The 21,127-nt window shown below is 39.5% G+C and overlaps 2 protein-coding genes across 2 annotated transcripts in view; one reads left to right on the top strand and one right to left on the bottom strand.

Moving 5' to 3' along the window:
* MSRA (methionine sulfoxide reductase A) overlaps positions 1-21,127 on the bottom strand; it is a 558,760-nt gene that overhangs the window by 155,577 nt on the left and 382,056 nt on the right. Inside the window, exon 5 of the mRNA XM_036750478.1 lies at positions 710-816. Coding sequence (XP_036606373.1) covers positions 710-816 — 107 coding nt within the window. The remainder of the gene's footprint in view (positions 1-709; positions 817-21,127) is intronic.
* LOC118843080 (ubiquitin-40S ribosomal protein S27a-like) lies at positions 5,654-6,184 on the top strand. The gene has a single exon (XM_036750479.1). The coding sequence runs from the start codon at positions 5,679-5,681 to the stop codon at positions 6,147-6,149; it is 471 nt and encodes a 156-aa protein (XP_036606374.1). The 5' UTR covers positions 5,654-5,678; the 3' UTR covers positions 6,150-6,184.

Below are 21,127 nucleotides of genomic sequence, written 5' to 3'. Positions count from 1 at the left end.
AGAAGATGCCATATGATATCGGGAGCAACAGTTTAAAAACTAGGAGGATCAATAGAAAGCAAAGTCAGGCAAGCAATATGGTGGGGGGGCAGTAAGAAGGGGTAAACTTCAAAATATGATGAGTCAGAGCATCATCCCAAGATATCATCCATCATTCTGATGCATAACAATGTTACCCGCATTCTCCAACCCCCAATCGTGAAAGTAATTAGGTATGGTTCTCAACACTTAAACTGTACACTGGAAATTTTTTTAAAAAGTCCTTAGATTCAGATTGACTTTGTGAAAATCTGGTCTATTAGTGAAAGATTTTTAAAGCACTTGTAAAAGTCAAAGAGAAGTAGTACTGCAACAGAAATCACAAATATCTTTCCATTCATTGATAATAACATAGTAAACCTAGTAGACAGATTATTTTAAAGGCACAAAACCAGAAACACACAAGGGTCTAATCTTTTTCTTTCTCTTCACAGCCACACAGTTCAGTGACATCATTGAACAACCAAGTGCTTGGCATAATCTTCTATAAACCTTGTAAACAGAACTCAGTTATGGATGAGAAGAAAGTCAACAGTACGGCTAAGTCCACTTCTTGGCTTAAAGCAGTTGTAGCCCCCACTGGTGAAATGCACAGGTCTGAAGAAGGCCTTGTACACACATCATGAGCCAGTCTTACCCAACAACCAACTTGTATGCTGCTCACTCTTACCTTCTGGTAAGCCTCTTTGGACTGAAGAGCTGCTTCTGCCTGTTCTGGAGTGGTTGGGAAGATAGCGGAACGGTACCTGCTGCCAAAGTCATTACCTTGACGCATTCCTATAAAGAAAAAACATAAACACAGAGTGATTGGGACTGAATAGGTGACACTGCCAATGCCAAGGTGACTTGATTTTAGTAGGGTGGCATGGTAAGATGCAACTTAGCATAATGGAAAAAGCGATAGGCTCAGAGTTAGGAGTCTGGGGATCCTAGCACAAACTAGTTATGTGACATCCTGAGCTCATGAATCTTACATTCCAGTGAGGTGTTGAAGCAAATAAAAAATGTCTGTGATAAAAATAATGCAAGATAGGTATTATGAATGGTCAGTGGAGAGAAGTTATAATGGAGAGAAGTTATTAGAGTATTTTATAGCCAACTGGGATAGAAGAAGGGAATAGATGAGGACTTTGGAGAACAGCTTAGAAGGATGGCATGGATACATGATAAAATAGTAATGAGGGACTAAGGGACTTAAACTACCCTGACATCTGCTAGAACTTTCCTTCTCCTCTCCCTCTCTTCTCCTCTCCTCTTCTCTTCTCCTCTCTTCTCTGCCTCTCCTCTCTATCTCCTCTTCTCTCCTTTCTTCCTTTCCTCTCCTCTCTTTCTCTCTTCCTCTCCTCTCCTCTGTTCTCTGCCTCTCCTCTCCAAGCCTGACTAAAAACAACGAGGAACTGGGTTACTTGTAGAAATGATAGACACCATGGAAGGAAATGATACTCCATCCTAGAATTCTTATACAGAAGAAAAAAAGCTGGGCACTGCCTGATATCCTTCTTAGACATGAAGATAGTAGATTTCAAAGGTTCAGAGAAAAGACAGGAACACAGTCTTTAATTTTAAAGGGGAAGAGAGTAGAGGGGAGAAAGGAAGATCTCAAGACTCAAATTGTGAAGACATAAAGAGAAACAATTCTAATGGGGAAAGGAAAAGGGAATTTTCTAAAAAAAGATTTGTGTATGCACAAGAGACTATGACCACCTTATATTTCAAAAGGACATGTAAAGAACATAGAATCATTGTCAGATAATGGAGAACAAACACAAAAGCATGGTACTGTCTTGTGAGATTAGTATAAAGAGTGCTGAAGTTTAGAATGAGTGGAAGCTGATAAGTAAAACTAAGGATAACAAAAGGGGCTTATTTTGTTTTAAAATATATTGAAGAGACAGAACTAGCACTCAGTGTGGATTGGATGAAGATAGATTATGATGAGGATAATGACAAAAACAGATAACATTTATATCGAACTTTAAGGTTTCCAAGCACTGTATATATATTATTTTATTTAATCCTCACAACACCCCTGGGAAAGTAGGTGCTATTACTTTGTCCATTTTATGGAGAAAGAAACTGGCAAGAGAGGTTATGTGGCTTTCCTAGGGTCACAAAACTAGCAAGTATCTCAGGCAGAATCTGAATTTCTGGTTATCCTGTATCCAAGTACAGGGCTCTGTCCAATATACTGCCCAACCACCCCTGAATGATGGCAGAGAAAAGGTAGAGTTGTTCAATTTAAGGCTTTCTCTTGGGACCCCTGCTTTTGCTATTTTCTCTCCACTGATCACTTCATCGGCTCTCATGAATTCAGTTACAGAGCACTGGGCCTGGAGTCAGGACATTTTGTTCTTGTTCAGTTGTTTTTCAGTCATGTACGGCTCTTGTTGACCCCATTTGGGGTTTTCCTGGCAAAGATAATGGGGTGATTCGCCATTTCCTTCTCCAGCTCATTTTACAGATGAGGAAACTGAGGCAAACAGGGTCAAGTGACTTACCCAGGGTCATACAGCTGGTGACGCATTTGAACTCATAAAGATCTGTTTTCCTGACTTCCAGGACTGGTGCTCTATCCATTACGCCACCTAGCCACCCTAGTCAAGAAGACCTGAGTTCAAACCCAGCCTCAGGAACTTACTACGTGTGACACTGGGTAAATCCCTTAACCTCTGTTTGCCTCAGTTTCCTCAAATGTAAAATGGGACTAATAAAAGCACCAAACTCTCAGGGTTATGAGGATCAAATGACGTATTATTTGTAAAAAGTGCTCAGCACCTGGCAAACAGTAGGTATTATATAAAGGTTTATTCCCTCCCCTTACCTTCTCCTTCCTTTTCTAAAACCAAAACCTTGAATCATATACAAAATACACCAGAAGCTTTCCAAATAAATAGAGGGGTAAAGGAGGATATCATCTTTCCCTGATATTACTTGTCACAATTCCTGTAATGCTAGCAATAGCAGTAAGGCAAGAGAAAGAAATCAGAGGCAAAATGGAGACAAAACCATCCCTAATTTGCTGGTTTACTTAGAAAATGTTAGAGAATCACCAAAGAAAACGACTGAAATGACAGTTCCAGTAAAGTCGGAGGAAACAAAGAAAATCCACAAAAATTCATGTAATTTTTGTATAGCAGTTTGAAAAAAAATCCAGAAATAATAAAAAGGGAATTCTTATTTAAAATAATTATAAAATGCACATACAATCTAGGAGCCAATCAATGTACAAGACACATAAGACCTGAATAGATGCAATTAGAAAATGTTCCTTAAAGAAATAAAAGACCTAAATAATCAGAAGCATATTTAGTGATCAAGGCTAGGTTGACAACAATGAAATCAGTTTACAGATTTAGTGCTATACCAAACTACCAAATACCAGAAACATATTGAAAATGGACAAGTGGTCTGAGTATTAAAGAATATACCATAATAAATTAGAAGAGAACCAGATCAGGTCCTTTTCACTGCTAGGGATGAATTTTAAACTAAATATGAGATAAATATTAGTGAAGATATATATATATATATATGTTAAGTATTTACTATGTTTCAGGCACTGTGCTAAGTGTTGGAGATACAATGAAGAGCAAAAGATAGTCCCTGCTCTCAAGGAGTTCGGAGTACCAACGAGTTATTTATGATATATAGTATAACTTGGAAATGTAATAATCAACAGAAGAGAGGCACTAGAATTAGGTAATTCAAACTATATGAAATTGAAAAACTTTGGCACAAACAAAATTAAGACAACTATGATAAGAAAAAAGTAGTCAATTTGGAAAAAAAACCAATTTTGTATCAAATATCTCTGAACAGGATCGGATATCTAAGACATACAGGCAACTCAGAAAAAATATATAAGATAAAAAGCCATTTCCAAATACATAAGTAGTCAAAGGATATGAAAAGAAGTGGAATCCTATTAACAAGCATGTGAAACATTGCTTCAAATTATTAATAAAGAAATGTAAACCTAAACAACTATGAAATTGTACCTCACATCTAGCGAATTGTCAAAGACGAAAAATCTGGGAAAAATCAGTGTTGGGAGGATTATGGAGAGACAGTCACACTCATGTATTATTCTTGGAGCTGTGAATTTATCCAACTACTCTAAGGGAAAAAAACCTGGAAATACACCGTATCCCTCTTCCCCTCCTTTTCCAGTTTTTTTTTTTTAAGATGATGAAGACATAACAAAACCACTCCTAGACCTTCTGTCTAATTAAACTTCCTCTGTGGATTCTGAGGATGATAGGATTCAGAGGGGAGGTGAATATCATCTTCCCTACATTGGAAAGTAAGCAGCTTATCTTTCTTTAGTCTCATGATTGCTCATTCATGTTTACCTTTACGTATTTTTCTCTTGACTCCTGTATTTACACTTCAAAGTTTCTATGTGCTGATCTTTTTGTTAGGAATGCTTAGAAGTCATCCATTTCATTAAAGGTCAATTTCTCCCTCTATAGGATTACATTCAGCTTTGCTGGGTAAGTTATTTTGGTTGTAAGCCTAGATCTTTTGCTTTCTGGGACTCTCCAGTTCTTTAGGGTGGTAGCTGTTAAATCGTGTGTGATCCTGACTATGGCTCCTTGGCACTCAAATGCTTTCTTTCTGGCTGCTCAAAGGATTTTTTCTTTGACCTGGAAGTTCTAGATTTTAGATAGAATGTTCTTGGGCATTTTCATTTGGGGGGGTTGGTTCAGGAGGTGAATGGCAAATTCTGTCTATCCACCTGCCCTCTTCCAAGAGATCTGTGCTGCTTTCTTTTATGATTTATTGAAATATGATGTCTAAGCTCTTTTTAGGTCATGGTTTTCAGGTAGTCTACTGATTCTTAAATTCTCTTTCTTCAATCTATTTTCCAGTTAAATTATTTTTCAACGATACCTTACATTTTATTCTATTTTTGCTTGTTTTTTTTACTTTGATTTAATGTTTCTTGTGATCTCATGGAATCATTAGCTTCTATTCATTCTAATATTCAAAGAGTTTGTTACTTGGGTAAGGTTTTGTAGCTCTTGTTCCATATTAATTACCTTTCTAATTCTTTCTTTTCACATCTCTCATTTCTTTTCCATTTTCTCTAGTGCTTTCATTTCATTTATAAAAACATTTTAACTTTTTTAACCTTTTACTTCATCTCTTCCAGAAATTCTAGCTTAATCTGTGCCCAACCTATAATTTTCTTTGCTTGTAGATGTTTTGTAGTCATTATCTTCTTATGTGTTTTTGTTTTGGGCATCCTTGTCACCCTAACAGCTCTTCATAGTGCAATTCTTATTTTGTCTGCTCATTCTTCCAGGTTACTTCCTGGTTTCATACTTAATGTGAGGGATAGGCTATGTGTACTTCTAGAGGGAATATCTACACTAGCCCTTCTGCTGCATTCTTGAGGTATTGAATGTTGAGTTACTCAAGGATCTCAGGGACAATTCAGGCTGGGAATCTGCAAGCTTTCAGTGCTCCCAAAGTAATCGAATCCATGGCCAAGTCTGACAATTGTCCCTCTGGTCTGAGCTCTGTAAGCTCCTGACCTGGCTTTGGGTCCACCCCATTTAGAATTACAGTAGACCACTGTTAAAATCAGCCACTAGCTTTTGGATCCGCCATCAGCGGGTGGACCCAGTGCCACGATGCAGATCTTCGTGAAGACTTTGACGGGGAAGACCATCACCCTTGAGGTTGAGCCGTCCGATACTATTGAAAATGTCAAGGCCAAGATACAAGATAAGGAAGGTATTCCCCCTGATCAACAAAGATTGATTTTTGCGGGCAAGCAACTGGAAGATGGGCATACTTTGTCTGACTATAACATTCAGAAGGAGTCTACCCTTCATCTTGTTCTGAGACTTCGTGGTGGTGCCAAGAAGAGAAAGAAGAAGTCTTACACCACTCCCAAAAAGAACAAGCACAAGAGAAAGAAGGTTAAGCTTGCTGTTCTGAAGTACTATAAGGTTGATGAGAATGGCAAGATTAGCCGCCTTCGACGAGAGTGCCCTTCTGATGAATGTGGTGCTGGAGTCTTTATGGCTAGCCATTTTGACAGACATTATTGTGGCAAGTGCTGTCTAACCTACTGCTTCAACAAGCCAGAAGACAAGTAAATGTATATGTGTTAATAAAAAAAGTCAACTATAAAAAAAAAAGAATCAGCCACTATCAGCTAGCTGTAAAGCTCTGCTGGTTCACAGTGACAAAACTATAGGCTTCCCTTTGGTTTGAGATTTCTGACCTGGTCATTACTTTACTGATGAGAAGGTAGGGCTGAGACTCTGGGAGTCTAAGCCACATAGCCATTGTTGGCTTTTGAACTTGCTCCTTGCCCCATATAGAACACGGGGCCCACTGCAATTTCCCAACCTGCAATGCTAGCACCAAGCATAGGTCCCCTCCTTGGTCTGTACTGGCTCTGTGACCTGCACCTGGGTAGTAAGGACCAGTGCTGTCAGGAAGCCCTGTTCCTATGTCTTGCAGAAGTTTTAGGTTTCCTCTCCGTTATGTCTAGGACTTCTTCATGTGCCAGTGCACAGCTCCTCTCTGAATTGGAATGCTTGGTATGATTTTCTCCTGGACAGACCCCATCCCCAGTGGCTGAAGACTTCTCTGTTTCCTGCCACCTTGGCCTGGAAAAAAGAACCCAGTGTGAAGTTTTTCTTGAAATTCCTAATCAGTGCACATGTATAACCTATATCAGACTGTTTACTGTCTCAGGGAGAGGGTAGGCTATTATGAAACTTCCTATATGAAGAATTGTTTGGCAGCATTTAATTTGTGAGTTACTCACTGACACAGCTAAAGTAATAACCCAAAGAAGAAATCAAATCAAATACGTAGAGTTGTTTTTGGTTTAATGGTTCCACTAATTAGTGGATTCAGATGACTCAAGTTTCTTCTAAGTCTCTAGACATTCTCTAGTGAAATGTTGATTATCTCAGTTATAACATGGTCTTATCCATGGGTCACAGTTGCTAGCATATGAAATTATTATTTGCTGGCTTTTACTCCATGGTGTGAAATATGAGACTTGAGAATTCCAAACATACTTTTATTTAATAAGGACCATAAGCAAAAACCAAAACCAGTGAGTCTTGGAAAGGTAACAGAAAAACATTTCATGAATTTGACCTAGAGGCAGTATGGAACAGTGGAAAGAGAACTGGAAAAAGAACCAGAAGGCCTGGGAACAACTGTCAGCTTGTTCTTTACCCATAACATATTTGCAGACAACAAATAGACTAGCATGAAGTGGTCAATCAACTGGCCACCTCAACAACTGAGCTAGGTTGCCACCCATGTTTGTGGTCAATCTAGAGAGACTGAATAAACTATGTTGAACAAATTGACCAGTTTCAAAGCTGCTGGGCTAATTTAGTTTGTGCACATAAACTTGACATCCGAAAAATGAAGAATTATTTCATATATATCAAGAAAGAAACAGCTATATTTGTGTTTTCTCTTGGCAGGGTATTTGAGTATCAACAAGAGGAAAACAGATTAAAAGTCTTGCTTTTGTACCAATAATATTACCAGTGTACCTATAAGGTATATGAGGGAAGGAAATTTCAAAAGGACAAAAATATATTCTTAAGCTCGAAATTGGAGTAAGAAAACAACGATTTAGGGCTGACAGGACTGGATTTGCCTAGTTTGGACTGCAAGGATGGTGAATTCTTCAAATAATTATTGTTGTTTTTGTCCAGTTGTTTCAGTTGTGTTCAACTCCTCATGACCCCATTTAGGATTTCCTTGGCAAAGATACTAGAGTGGTTTGCCACGTCCTTCTCCAGCTCATTTTACAGATGAGAAAACTGAGGCAAACAGGGTTCAGTGACTTGCCCAAGGTCACACAGCTAGTAAGAGTCTGAGGTCATATTTGAACTCAGGAAGATGAGTCTTTCTGACCTTCAGACCTGGCACTTTCTCTTCTGCACCACCTAGCTGGCTTCAAATATTATAATTAATTCAAACTGAGCTCAATACTTTATGATGCTGCTCTCCATTTGACAAATTTTGTCAAAATTATCTTTCAAGAAGGAAAAAGAAAATCAGCAGAAATGAAACAAAATCGACTTTCTTTTTCGGGCATGTTGAAACATTCGTTAATTGATAATCAACAATTCAATTCAGCAAGCATTTATTAAGCACCTATAAGACACTGTGCTTGACAGCAGGATTACATTTATACAGAAAAATCAATGCAAGATAATTTGAGGAGGGCATGAGCACCAAGAACCAAAAAAGTTAGTAAAGACTTCCCAAATGAAGTGAAATTTGCGATGAGATTTGGAGAAAACTTAAGAGTCCTAAAAGGTTCACATAGAGGCAGCATGGAGGCAGAGCTGGATTTAAAATCAGAATACCTGGATTCATGGCCTAGCTCTGCTGCTTATCTTGCTGCGTGATCCTGGCATCATCATTTAACCTTCCTGGGGCTCAGTTTTTTCATCCTCAACAAGGGAGTTGGCCTAGGTGATCTGTAAGGTCCTTTCTGGCTCTAAACTGATGATCCTGTTTATTGTGCGCCCACTATATACTTAGCCCTGGGGGTTACAGTAGCAGCATAAGATACTTCTAGGAGTTTAGCGAATAAGTAATAGTCACACTTGTGAAACAAAAGGGAACAATAAAAGATAAAAACATAACAAAGTGCTAAATTTTTCAATAACTATTATAATTAATTTAGTTGTTCATAGGAGAGTCGATCAATGAGGGCTCCAGTGGTCAGAGCAGGTGCCATTGAGGAATTCCCGTTTTTTCATTGGTGAAAGTGAGGGGGCTAGACCAGAAAACCTCCAAAATCCCTTTCTATTTCTAAAACTATGATCCAACGAGCCTATGTGGCCATGCATGACTAAAGCTGACCTCAAAGGACTGGAAGGGTATTTGGAAAGGAAGAGGAGAGAAGAAGAGAAAATCAGGGTGAGGGAAACCTCATCACAAAAGGTGCAGTGGTGAATGAAGAGACGGGCCTGCCTAGATTGGAGGGCTTATACTGGGAAGTAGGAGGAAATAAGGTTATACAGGGTCAGATTATCAAGAGTATTAAAAGCCACACAGATGAGTTCAGATTTAGACATCATAGGCATCATTTTATGGAATTCTCCTGATATGAATTCAATAATAATAATAAAGATGGAACTAACTCTCATACAGATTAAATAAACATTGAAAATTCTGCCAAGAGCCTCCATTCCTCTCCCCTCCTACCCCCCATGGCTACAGAAAAACAGAGTATAAATTAAGGATGCTATGAGGCTGCTTCTTTTCCCAGGAAAGCAAGCAATGGACTTGATATGCCATACTTAAAAGGAGCTGTGTTGGATGTAGAACAAATTATTGGCTCAGAAATAACACTTTTGTATTTAACATTCTTCAGAAATGCTCTAGAAATTGATTAACGAGAACAGAGCTTTTTGGCATTCATGAAGAAGTAGTGACCTCTTCACTTCTACCAACTGTTTGAGATTTCTCCACCAATGTTTTTTCCAAATAAGATTCCATTTATAAGTGGCAAGCTATCGTGGGGATCCTCTGAAACTCCCCCATTTGTCCTATGCAAAAGATTCTCTTTGTCTATGTCTCTGCCCCTCTTTTATATGTATCTATTTCTATATCTGTATTCATCTATATCTGATAATTACTGCAACTAAAAAAAAAATTTGTTAGGCTCTCTTGTCTGGTCAGGGTGCCCATACTGGAGAAAAATTACTTCATTAGATTCCCACCTCACTACTACTTTGCAGTATGCAACTTTAAAGAGAAGGAGGTATTTCTTAATTGTTAACATTTTTTTTCTTCAATAAATATAGAGCTTCAAGTTGAGTTTCTTATTTCCTTAAACTATAACTGTATGAAAGTTAAGGTGTTGGTTGGTCATTTCCTTCCTCTACAAATCAACATTTACTGAAGTAGGATAAATGAACTCTCCTTCAAGTAGTCCACTGAATAATTAGTGATATAATTACAAGCAGAAACTGCTTTTCATGTTAATGTATTGCTGAAAACAGAACAGTGACATATTTCAGCCTTCACACATGTTTGGTTAATTCAGCTCAAAATAGATTAATTTATCAGACCTTTATTAAACACCTACTAAGGACAAAGCACAGTACTAGGCACTAGGGATGTTAAGATGAAAAACGCTACAACCCTTGCCTTCAAGAAACTTAAAATTTAACAGTTAAGAGTTGAGAGGGGGGCGGCAATACACACAATGTATACAAATAAGTATATTAGGAGGCAGAAAGTGATAAAAGCTAAAAAAGAAATTGAGATGAAGCATTACAAGAAAAGGTGAAGAGAAAGAATACTGACAGCCCAGGGTGAGGTAGGTAGGTAGGTAAGAATGAGAATGAGGAAAGCTTCCATGGTTTAAGAAGAAAGTGTATAAACTGGGCAATAAAAGGAAAGCAACCAGAATGGTGAAGTTCCTCTAGTACATATATATGAACATCAGATTAAGGCATTGGTGCTCCTTAGCCTGAAGAATAAAAGACTCAGAGACAACATGTTACCAAGAGCTCAGCATCTCAGTTTTTGCACAATTCTTGTGGAGGTTTGATCAGACTCCTTGGAATATGTTTTGAGAATATAGGTTCTCAATTAAGGATATAACAGGAATTATAAAAGAATGCCTGATCTTATATTAAATAGGACTATGGACCACAAATTAAGACAAGACAAAACAATCCAAAGAATAGACTTATTAGTCTGAAGCTTTCTGCTAGCTTTTGTTAGCTACTGTCTCCCTTAGTGTGCTGGTTTGTAGCCACAGCCATGCATTAAAAGTTTTAGACTGCTATAGTTAAGGAGAGGCTTTCTAGTCACTACACCTTAGTGAATGGCAGCAAAGAGTCATGGATGACTCCAAGTAGTAGCAAAGAGCAGTTTGACAGCCCTCGGACCAACAGAAATGTCCATCAGGGACAACATGACACCAAGCAGAGAAGGGCACAATGATATTACCAGGGAACCTCTAAAGCTCTGTAACACCAAAGAAAGAATTGAAGGGAGGAGAGATTGGAGATCCCAATGAGGATAAAGAATAGGTTTAGGAAGGTCAGGCATAGGGAAAAATGGAATGATAGTTATGGTGAGATAGAGGAACACCATTGTTATTTGTCACGAAGGTAGAACATTTGTGGGTAATAAAATCCAGAGTGTGAACACTGCTTTGTGGTTGATACAGGGTAGAGGAGTCAGTCATGTGAATTGATGTAACAGAGGAACTTGGAGGTGAAAGCGTTTGAGAGAGCATCAATACAGGAAGGACAGGAAGACTGTGAGTCAGGCACTGGATTCCTTGTGAAAAGAGGGGTGTTGTGGGCCAAGAGACTAGTAGAATTGGAGAGGCTTGAGTCAAGGCCCACACTCCCATAATAACAATCATTGTTCTGAGATAAGATGATATGGAGCATGCTTGCGGCAGCTGGCATTTACCTTACTCCCAATGTAGAGTTATTTGGGACACAGAAATGGGTCCTTTGCGGAAGGAGAATATAGCAAGTTTTACGATTTGGGGAGAGGAGCTTCTAAGGCTCTGGGAATCTCCTTGCCAAGCACTTTTAACTTCCTTGACAGTGGCTTCTACATACCTTTATTTTCCTAGAATAGTTTTTACTGCCTCAGTGACAGCCTTTGTGGGAGTGGTTGAGCATTTTAATGGAAGAGATTGTTTATTTGAATTGTAGGGCTCTGAGTGATCCATTGTTTCAGACATGGAACTATGACCAGGGCAATGGGGAACAATTGAGATATGCTGACAGCGGTCTCCATAATTTTATTAGGATTTTAATAGACCAAACCTCAAAGAAGAAGTTGCTAAGTTATGGTAGCAAAGGGGGAATTTGGAGGTAGAAATAAGGGGCAAGGAGTACCCTGACTCTTCCTAGGACCAGTGTGAGGAGGGACAACCAATAATGGAGATGATGTCTGGGGATTCAGTGTCATCTGGGAGAAGCTGAGTAGATGAAAGGAGTATGAGATTAAGATAATTTGAAGGAAAGGGAAGGGTTCATTATGGAAGGGGAACTCCATATAGGACACACTGGAAGGGGAAGCTGAGATGGAATGGAACAAGGGAGGAGTATAGTTCAGGAGGAAGATGATGAGAAAACAAGAAGGATGGGTAAGGAATAGAAGACAGTTTACTTCAAGGCAGGCCAGTAATTAAGCAGCAATGGGATCGGGAAAGAAACCTAGTTGATGATAACTTTGTTATATATTTAAAAGGAATAGCAAGTAGTACATAATAGATTTGCATTTTCATGTACAATCACCTTTTTTTCTTTTTTTTTTTTTTTTTTTTTTTTATTTTTAATTTTTTTTTTCCTTTATTTATTTTTAGTTTACCACACACGGTTCTACATAGTTTTAAGTTCCAGTTTTTCTCCCCTTCCTCCCCCCTCCCTCCCCAAGACGGCATGAAGTCTCATATAACTGTCATGTATAACTTCGCATTGAATTAATTTATGCTCTATTCAAGTCGTGGAGAAGAATTTTGACCAATGGAATGAATCATAAGAAAGAAGAAACAGAACCAAAAAAAAAAAAAAAAACAACAACAAAAAAAAAACCCAAAACCAAGAACAAAAGAGAAGCAGAAAAGGCGAGCATGTAGTGTGCCTCAGTCTGTATTCAAACTTCGCAGTTCTTTCTCTGAATGAAGATAGCGTTCTCCATCGTGAGTCCCCTGGATTTGTCCTTGCCCCTTTAGGTTGCTGAGAGAAGCGCAGTATGTCAGGGTTGGTCCTCACGGAATCCACATATCTGTGGCTGTGCACAACGTTCTCCTGGCTCTGCTCCGCTCACTCAGCATTATGTCGTGTAGGTTTTTCCAGGTTGTTATGAAGTCTGCATCATCCCCATTTCTTATGGCACAATAGTATTCCATCACCTTCATATACCACAGCTTGTTCAGCCATTCCCCAATTGATGGGCATCCCTTTGCTTTCCAATTCTTGGCTACCACAAAGAGAGCTGCTATAAATATTCTTGTACATATGGGTCCTTTTCCCGCTTGCATGATTTCTTTGGGATACAACCCTAGAAGTAATCACCTTTTTTTCTATTCTACTATGTTATGGAAATGCTTGTTTTATTTCTTAAGTTCAGAATAAAAGAAGTAAAATTATTATTATTATTATTTTAATTTTTGGCAGGGCAATTGGGGTTGTGACTTGCCCAAGGTCACACAGCTAGTAAATGTGCCGAGTGTCTGAGACCGGATTTGAACGCAGGTCCTCCTGACTCCAGGGCCACTGCTCTACTCACTGCACCACCTAGCTGCCCCAGTAAAATTATTTTTAAAAAGATTACGGACAGTGACAGCTTCTGCCCCTTGCTGAATCTGTTTATCACCAAACCCTCGCCAATGAGAGATCTTCACACCTCATCAACCTCAAAGTAGGCAATTCACTGAGCTCCTAAAATCATACCTTTCTCCATTCCTACACAAAGAAGTATTGTGGTATAGTAGAATTAGCACTATATTTGGAGTCCTAAGACCTGGGCTTGGGTTCTAGCTTTGCCGTTTACTATCTGTGTGCCTGTGGAAAAGTCACTTCACCTTTCTAAGCCTCAGATTCCTCTTTTTAAAGATGAGCATCCAGTTACCTGTACTACTTATTTCACAAAATTGTTATGAAGTGTTTTGTAAACTGTAAAGTGCTATGTCGAGGTGAGCAATCGTTATTTTCTGTTGCAGCTCAGTCACTAATTTCTTCCACCTAGTGAGGTACGTGGCAGAAGAACTGCAATCTCCATTTAACAGATGACACTGAGGAACTAAGTGATTTGTCCAAGAACATACATGAAGGGTTAAGACTAAGGTGTTCCCCTACAGGAGTGTCATCTTATATGATCTGAGATATTTAAATGACATTTTAAAATATATTAACAAGGATCTGTGCTGTATGAGTAGGTACAGAGCAAGGCAGAGATCATACTAGGAAGATTCATATTATCTAAGAGGCAGCATAGGCAGACCTTGAAGTCAGGAGGCCCAGATTTGGATTCTGCCTCAGATGGGTAACTAGGTATTTCCTTAACCTACTGGAGCCTCGTCTTCCTCATCTGTAAAATGGAGACCATTTTTTCCTTTTATTCTGACCTTCCCTCCTCCCTGCCCTAGTGATGGCTACCAGTAGACACAAATATATGTAAAACGATTCTATGCATACTCCTATTTATCAGTTCTTTCTCTGGAGGCAGATATCATCTTCCTTCTTATGTAAGTCCTTTGTAGTTAATTTTGGTGTTCATAACAGTCAAAATGACTTAGTCACTCAAAGTTGTTCTTAAAATAATATTGTTACTGTATACAATGTTCTCTTGGTTCTGCTCATTTCACTCTTCATTATTTTGCGCAAGGCTACCCATGTTTTTCTAAGATTACTGAGCTCAGCATTTCTTTTGGCCTGTGACAGTAGTATTCCATCACCATTCATATGCCGCAACACTGTCCATAAATTTAAAAACCTTAATTTGATGGGAGAAGGAGGAAGAGGGGAACAAAACAACCTTGTGTGACCAACTACAAATTTGAGATTCATACCCAGAGAAAATGAGACAATGGTAGACAAAAGCTAATTGTATTGTAATTTTAGGCTGTGTTTAGATTTTGGACAAGCCAACCATATTTAGCGGGCAAATGTAGCCTATATTTTTAATAACATGCTACATGTCCTACTTACCTCACAGGGTTGTTGCGAGGATCAAATAAGCTAATGTATGTGAAAGATCTTTATAATTGTAGAGCCTTACATGATGTAAGCTACTATAATATTGCATTTTGGCAAATATATATGGCACATCTGAATATAACATGTCATAACCATCTATTTAATCATATATATTTAGATGAGAACACACTCATACTTTCCAGTGTGCTGAGCAGTAGGCAGAAGCCCATCTGATTAAGAACTACAACTCCCATGAATCCCTAGGCCCATGAAAAAGGCTTCAAATACAGATGAGCTGAGACTTCAAATCCTATGAGACCGTGCCTTTTTACATGATTTTCCTCACCACAAGGATATAGAGGAAATGGAAAGGGAGAGGAAGGAAGATTAAGAGAGCATCCGGTGAAAAAAGGATGATAGTAGACATTTATCTTGGGGTGGGGGGGTAAGAGGGTGAGAGAGAGAGAGAAAGAGAGAGAGAAAGAGGAAGAGAAAGAGAAAGAGAAAGAGAGAGAGAGAGAGAGAGAGAGAGAGAGAGAGAGAGAGAGAGAGAAAGAGAGAAAGAGAAAGAGAGAGAGAGAGAGAGAGAGAGAGAGGAGAGAGAGAGAGACAGAGAGAGAGAGAGAGAGAGAGAGAGACAGAAAGAGAGAGAGACAGAGAGAGAGAGGTGGGGGGGAGAGAGAGGGAGAGAGAGGGGGAGAGGGAGGGGGAGAGAGGGAGAGAGAGAGAGAGAGAGAGAGAGAGAGAGAGAGAGAGAGAGAGAGAGAGAGAGAGAGAGAGAGAGAGAAACTCCTACTGTGATTGCAATGGTAAAAACTGGAGGACTGTCAATTCAGAGACCCAGATGCTGCAATGAATATATTCTTCCAACCTTTGGGCCAGCATCCTCAGAGATATTAGCTATGTCTTCCTCATACTAGAATGTGTCTCTTCAAGGACATCATTTTCCAATATTATTCATTCAGGGATGAGTCCCTAATCCTCATAGTATATATCGATCTCTACCTGGAGAATATGCAAGTCTCTCCTATCTCATTTGTAGCAGGAAGTGTCTATCTCCGTCTTTGTCTCTGTGTGTCTCTGTCTTTTTGTGTCTAGCTTTCTCTCCTCTTCTGTCGTCTCTTTCCTTTCCTCTCCTCTCCTCTCCTCTCCTCAGCATTCTCTCAATAGTCAGCAGACAGGCTATACTGCGGCTGTATTCCTTCATGTACCCCTACTTGCATGCGGATCCTTCTCTTGGGCCATGATCCTCATGAGAAAAGTACTTCCTAATCAGATGGGTCTCTGACTGGCACTGAGCCCACTGGGAAGTGTAGCCTTGCCCTCATACAGCTCATTACGCATAAAACACAGCTTACGTGCTTTAGACAAGGCTTATTAATATGGAGCGATCTAACTCTACCTAGTTATAAAATTAATTCTGTCTATTTGAATTTGATAACACCTCATTTTAAATTCAAAACATAAACTCTGTGCACAGTCCTTATTTCCTCACAGAAAAGTGTTGTTTACTACTGTTTCAACCCTCTCGTCTTTTTCTGAAACATTCAAGGGCATAGAAAGATCAGTGTATTTGTAGTCCAAAGACCTGGGTTCAAATCCTAATGAGTTTTGCAACTTACTGGCTGTGACTTTTACCAAGTCACTTCCCCTCTCTAGGGTTCAGTTTCTTCATCTGTAAACTGTTATAAGCATATGTTAACAGTGGTTGGATGGGAGCAATTCTAGACTTTCCAGTGTGTGGGACAGCAGAGAGAAGCACATCTGATTAGAAACTAAGTTTCTTAATGAGACCCCAAAGCCCATGTGGGAATATATGACACCTCTAAGGTCGAGACAAAAATCCTAAGATTTTATGATTGCTGACAGACCAAGGAACCCCAAAGAGTGCGGACGTTCTTGCTTAAATGTTAAGCCTTTGGTTTCCATTTCTAATCCGTTGTGGCTCAGTCATTTCAGTTGTGTCTGACTCTTTGTGACCCGGTTTGGGGTTTTCTTGGCAAAGATACTGGACTGGTTTGCCACTTCCTTCTCCAGCTCACTTTACAGATGAGGCAATGGAGGCAAACAGGGTTAAGTGACTTGCCCAGGGTCACACAGCTAGTAAGTGTCTGAGGCCACATTTGAACTCAGGAGGATGAGTCTTCCTGACTCCAAGCCCTGTGCTCTATCCATTGCACCACTAGTTCTAATCTGCCTGAGAAGTAAAGCACAATGGATGAGATGACTTAACAGAAGTGAGAAAAAGAAAAGAACTACAATCATCAGAGTTCCTTCAATGCCCTGCCCCCCTCCCCCGCCTAACCAATATATTTTTATCATTATTACAAAACACCAAGTAACAATAGAGGATATGACCGTCAAAATAACTGTCATCATGACCACGACTCACATTTACGTGGCACTTCATTACAAAGTGTGTCTACAGACGACATTATTTGATCCGTGCAACAACCTAGTGTGGTATGTGGCAGAATTGCTGCAATCTCCATTTCACTGATGAGGAAACTGAGGAACTAAGTGATTTGTCCAAGGACATACATGAAGGAAATGGCAGGGTCAAGACTAAGGTTTTCCCCTACAGCGGAGTATCATCTAATACAATTTGAGATATTTAAATGACATTTAAAATATATTAATAAGGATCCATGCTGCATGAGTAGGTACAGAGCAAAGCAGAGTTCATACCAGGAAGATTCATATTATCTAAGGGGCAGCATAGGCAGCCCTTGACCTTGGGAGGCCCGGATTTGGATTCTGCCTCAGATGGTTAACTAGGTGTCAGATCAAGAGCAAGTTCCTTTACCTACTGGAGCCTCATCTTCCTCACCCGTAAAATTGAAACAGTAATAACTGTACTACCTGTTTCACAGAAGTGCTTGGTGAAAAGTGTTTTGCAAACCTGAAAGCATTATGTAAACGTGAGGCATTATCCTCACGGTCACTGCTGGCTCCTTCAGCAATCAATGCAAAATCCTTAAGAATTTCCAAATCTTGTCATTACTATTTCATCACAATCTAACCACAACTTTTATCTAATTTATCCAGCTTTTAGATGAATTCTAGTCATCTTCTTCACCTCATTTCGTTTTATTCGAATTGTTCTGTACCGTATTATTTTTTAAAGGGTCTGAAGTTCCTCCCAGTCTTCGGCTTTCTCACGAGATCATCAGACTTTCTTCCTCACTATTTGTGGAAATAATAAGCACTATGGAATTGATGGAGTGTATTGGGTCTGATATTCTATTAATGAAAATATTTCAATGTCATTATTCATAAATTTAAATAGCCTCTTTCTTGCTTTTGTCACATTTTGCAGTAATATGGGCACATCAAACTCTTGTTACCACTAGGAATACTAAGAAAAGGTGCTAAATAAAGTACGTTAGATACTCTATCCCTTGAAAAAGTACAATAATAGTGCAGAATATCAGAAATGGCCAAATTTTCTCCCCCCCCCCCAATTTTCTGGTTCTGAGATTCTTAAATGAAGATGCAACTTCTCTCAGAATACATAATGCTGGTTTGGGGTTGTTTTAGCATTTTATGTGTGTGCAGCTGTTCTTCCCCTATAAGTATACACATCTGCTCATTAGCAATACAATGCAATTTCCAGTGTCTAATTATTTGCAGATGATAGATTCCTCATACACTGTCTAAAAAAAGTACAGTCCTTCAAAACTAGAGACTAATAAAAAATACCCACTAACTAAAAATGTTGAACACCACAAAGTTGCGACATTAATGTGGCAGAGCTGCTTGCCAACTTAGTAAGAAAGTCACAGAAAGAAAACATATATATTTTAATTTAGCCTACTGATTTTTCACTGTGGAAGTCATGCTGAGCTCTCTTCTTTCCTCTGCATTTGGGAATGTTTTGTTACATGTGTGTGGAGAAGAAAAATCCTCACCTCTTATTCCTTCCTTTCTCCTTTTCTCTATCTCCTTATCCCTCCTTCATCCCACTCCTTTCTCTACCCTCTCCCCCAAACCCAAATTCACTGGTTGCCCCCTGGAGAAGTGAAGCAAATCACATATTATATGATACTGAAATTCCTATGGATTCACAATTTCACTAACATAAGGTCTCCCTCCACTGATGCAGAGCCATGCCTTCTTCTCCTATTCAGATCTAATGCTTGTCCTCCCATAAATCATCAACAGTGATCCTTTCTGAGATCCTTTCGGTATTTCACAGATACCTACGCAATATTACAGCTTTCCTCCCCCTGTTATGTGATTGGCTCACTTCCTTTTCTAGCCATCCATTTCTTTAATGGAGCCTTTTAAGCCATTTCTTATTGGCAAGTCACTGTTGGCAATCTGCTTTAGCCTACTAAACCTATAATGCCTCCATTATTAACTTTTAGGTTCACTGCTGATTTGAATTTTCTGAGATTATGGGCTTCTTTGGTTTGAGGCATATTACATCACTGGAAGAATCTATATACATAAATGCATACACACGTACATATACATACATTAATGTGTTTTGAGGTAGGTCATCAAAAGAGTTGCTCTATCTTCAAATGCAACTGAACCTATTTTCCTACTCAATTTTGGGCCTCGCTCACTGCTATTTACAGTTCCTGTCCAAGATAAATGTACCAAGGGACCAATTCAAGAAGGATTGGGGTATAGTTCAGTTTGGCTAGAAAGTCCAATCTAAAAAGAGGAGTAATGTGAGATAAAGATCAAAAGGTAGGCTGAAACCAGGTTGTAGAGCGCCTCGGACGCCAGTCTCAGGAAATGCTACTTGATTTGGCTGGAGATGAGGAGCCACTTAAGATTTTGGAGTGGAGGTGCATGATCAGAATAGTGCATGAGGAAAATAACTCAGGTAGAAGTCTGAAGGGTAGACTGAGGAAGCAAGAAAAGCAGTCTACTATTTAATTCTCATAATTTGGTACCTGTTTCCTCCTCCACCACCACCCCCGCCCGAGTCTCTTCTCAACCACATAACTCGGTTCCTATTCTGGCTTCTCTGACACATTTGTGTATTTAGGACCCAGTCCTCCCAAGGACTCCAGACCAACAGTGAACTGCAGAGGTTAGATCCTTACTGCCTGCTTTGTCCCTGATGCCAAAAGGTCACTGCCTATCCCCTACTGCCAGAATCCTTTGACACTACACTCTACCCACAATGGATATTTGCCTGCTACCTACTGCTGAGCCTCTGTGAGGTGCCGAGCCTGCAAGCCTAGACTTGCTTCCGAGACTTTACTCCATCATCTACCCTTGTCCTCTGAAACTGCCTGGCCTCTCAATATTGGCCACTGAGCCCAATCCACTGTGATAGCAAAGCCTCAGTTATAACAAGGACCTTGCAAAGACCGTGAGAGTTTAATATGCTACTAGAAGGGGCTCACTCTGACTTCAATCACTGAAGATGGTCTAATATGTCATTAAGAGATTCATCATTCAGTCAGAAAATGCCAAATGATTTCCCTTTCCTACATATCCTGTCCAGAATTCCACATATCCCAGATCACTTTAAAGGTCACCAGGTAGGAAGCTGATAAGGATGGATCTGAATGCAGGTTTTCCTGACCCCAAGCCCAGCACTCTATCCACTCTACCACCTAGCTCCCTACCACACAGGTAAGAAGTGGTGAAATCAGGATTTGTATCCAGACTACGATACCATGATGAATCTTCATGCCCATCTTATTTCTCTCTATCATAGTAGAAATTGATGGCAAATAATATATTTTAAAACTCTCTCTTAGCACAGTACTCTGTACATAGTAGGTGCTTAATAAATGATTCTTAAATTTGAATTTCATATCCTCAATTACACAGACCTTGTAAATGGTAACAGGCATCTGGATATCTACAGGCATCTCCCTGATTTACTGGAATGAGACCACATGCTAGCTCCACATGGCATTGTTATTGAATAGAAGAGATTGTGATCAATGTTCTGTGACACTTTAATACTTAAATCCTTAGATGGACCTGTGAACTCATTATTGTGAGTATTCCATCCACCAGTGAAGATCTCAACCTATTCCCTATCTGAAAGGACCTTTCAGAGTTTGGGTTACACCAGCAGATGATCAACCTGACATAGGAGAAGGAGCGCTAGACATAGAGTCAACAGATCAACAGACCTGGATTCATGGCTCAGCTCTTAATAAATGTGTGACTGTATGCAAGTTACTTTACCACTCTGGGTGAGTATTGATTCCTCATCTGTAAAATGATCAATGAATCAGGAGTGGGGAACCTTCAGCCTTGAGGTCACATGGTCTTTGGACGTGGCCTTTTTACTGAGTCCAAGTTTTACAGAACAAGTCCTTTTATTAAGGGGGTCTGTTCTGTTAAGTTTGGATTGGGTCTTGCACTTGGATTGCACTTGAGGACCTAGAGGGCTGCACTCGAGGACCTAGAGGGCCACA

The sequence above is a fragment of the Trichosurus vulpecula genome, chromosome 3 (genome assembly GCF_011100635.1).
Source record: "Trichosurus vulpecula isolate mTriVul1 chromosome 3, mTriVul1.pri, whole genome shotgun sequence".
Classification (NCBI taxonomy): Eukaryota; Metazoa; Chordata; class Mammalia; order Diprotodontia; family Phalangeridae; genus Trichosurus; species Trichosurus vulpecula.
Note: the sequence above shows the minus strand (reverse complement) of the source record. Positions and strands in the feature narration are given on the sequence as shown.

Bases quoted from the DNA above. Each gene is read 5' to 3' on its own strand.
- LOC118843080 (XM_036750479.1), top strand. From the start codon at position 5,679: ATGCAGATCTTCGTGAAGACTTTGACGGGGAAGACCATCACCCTTGAG.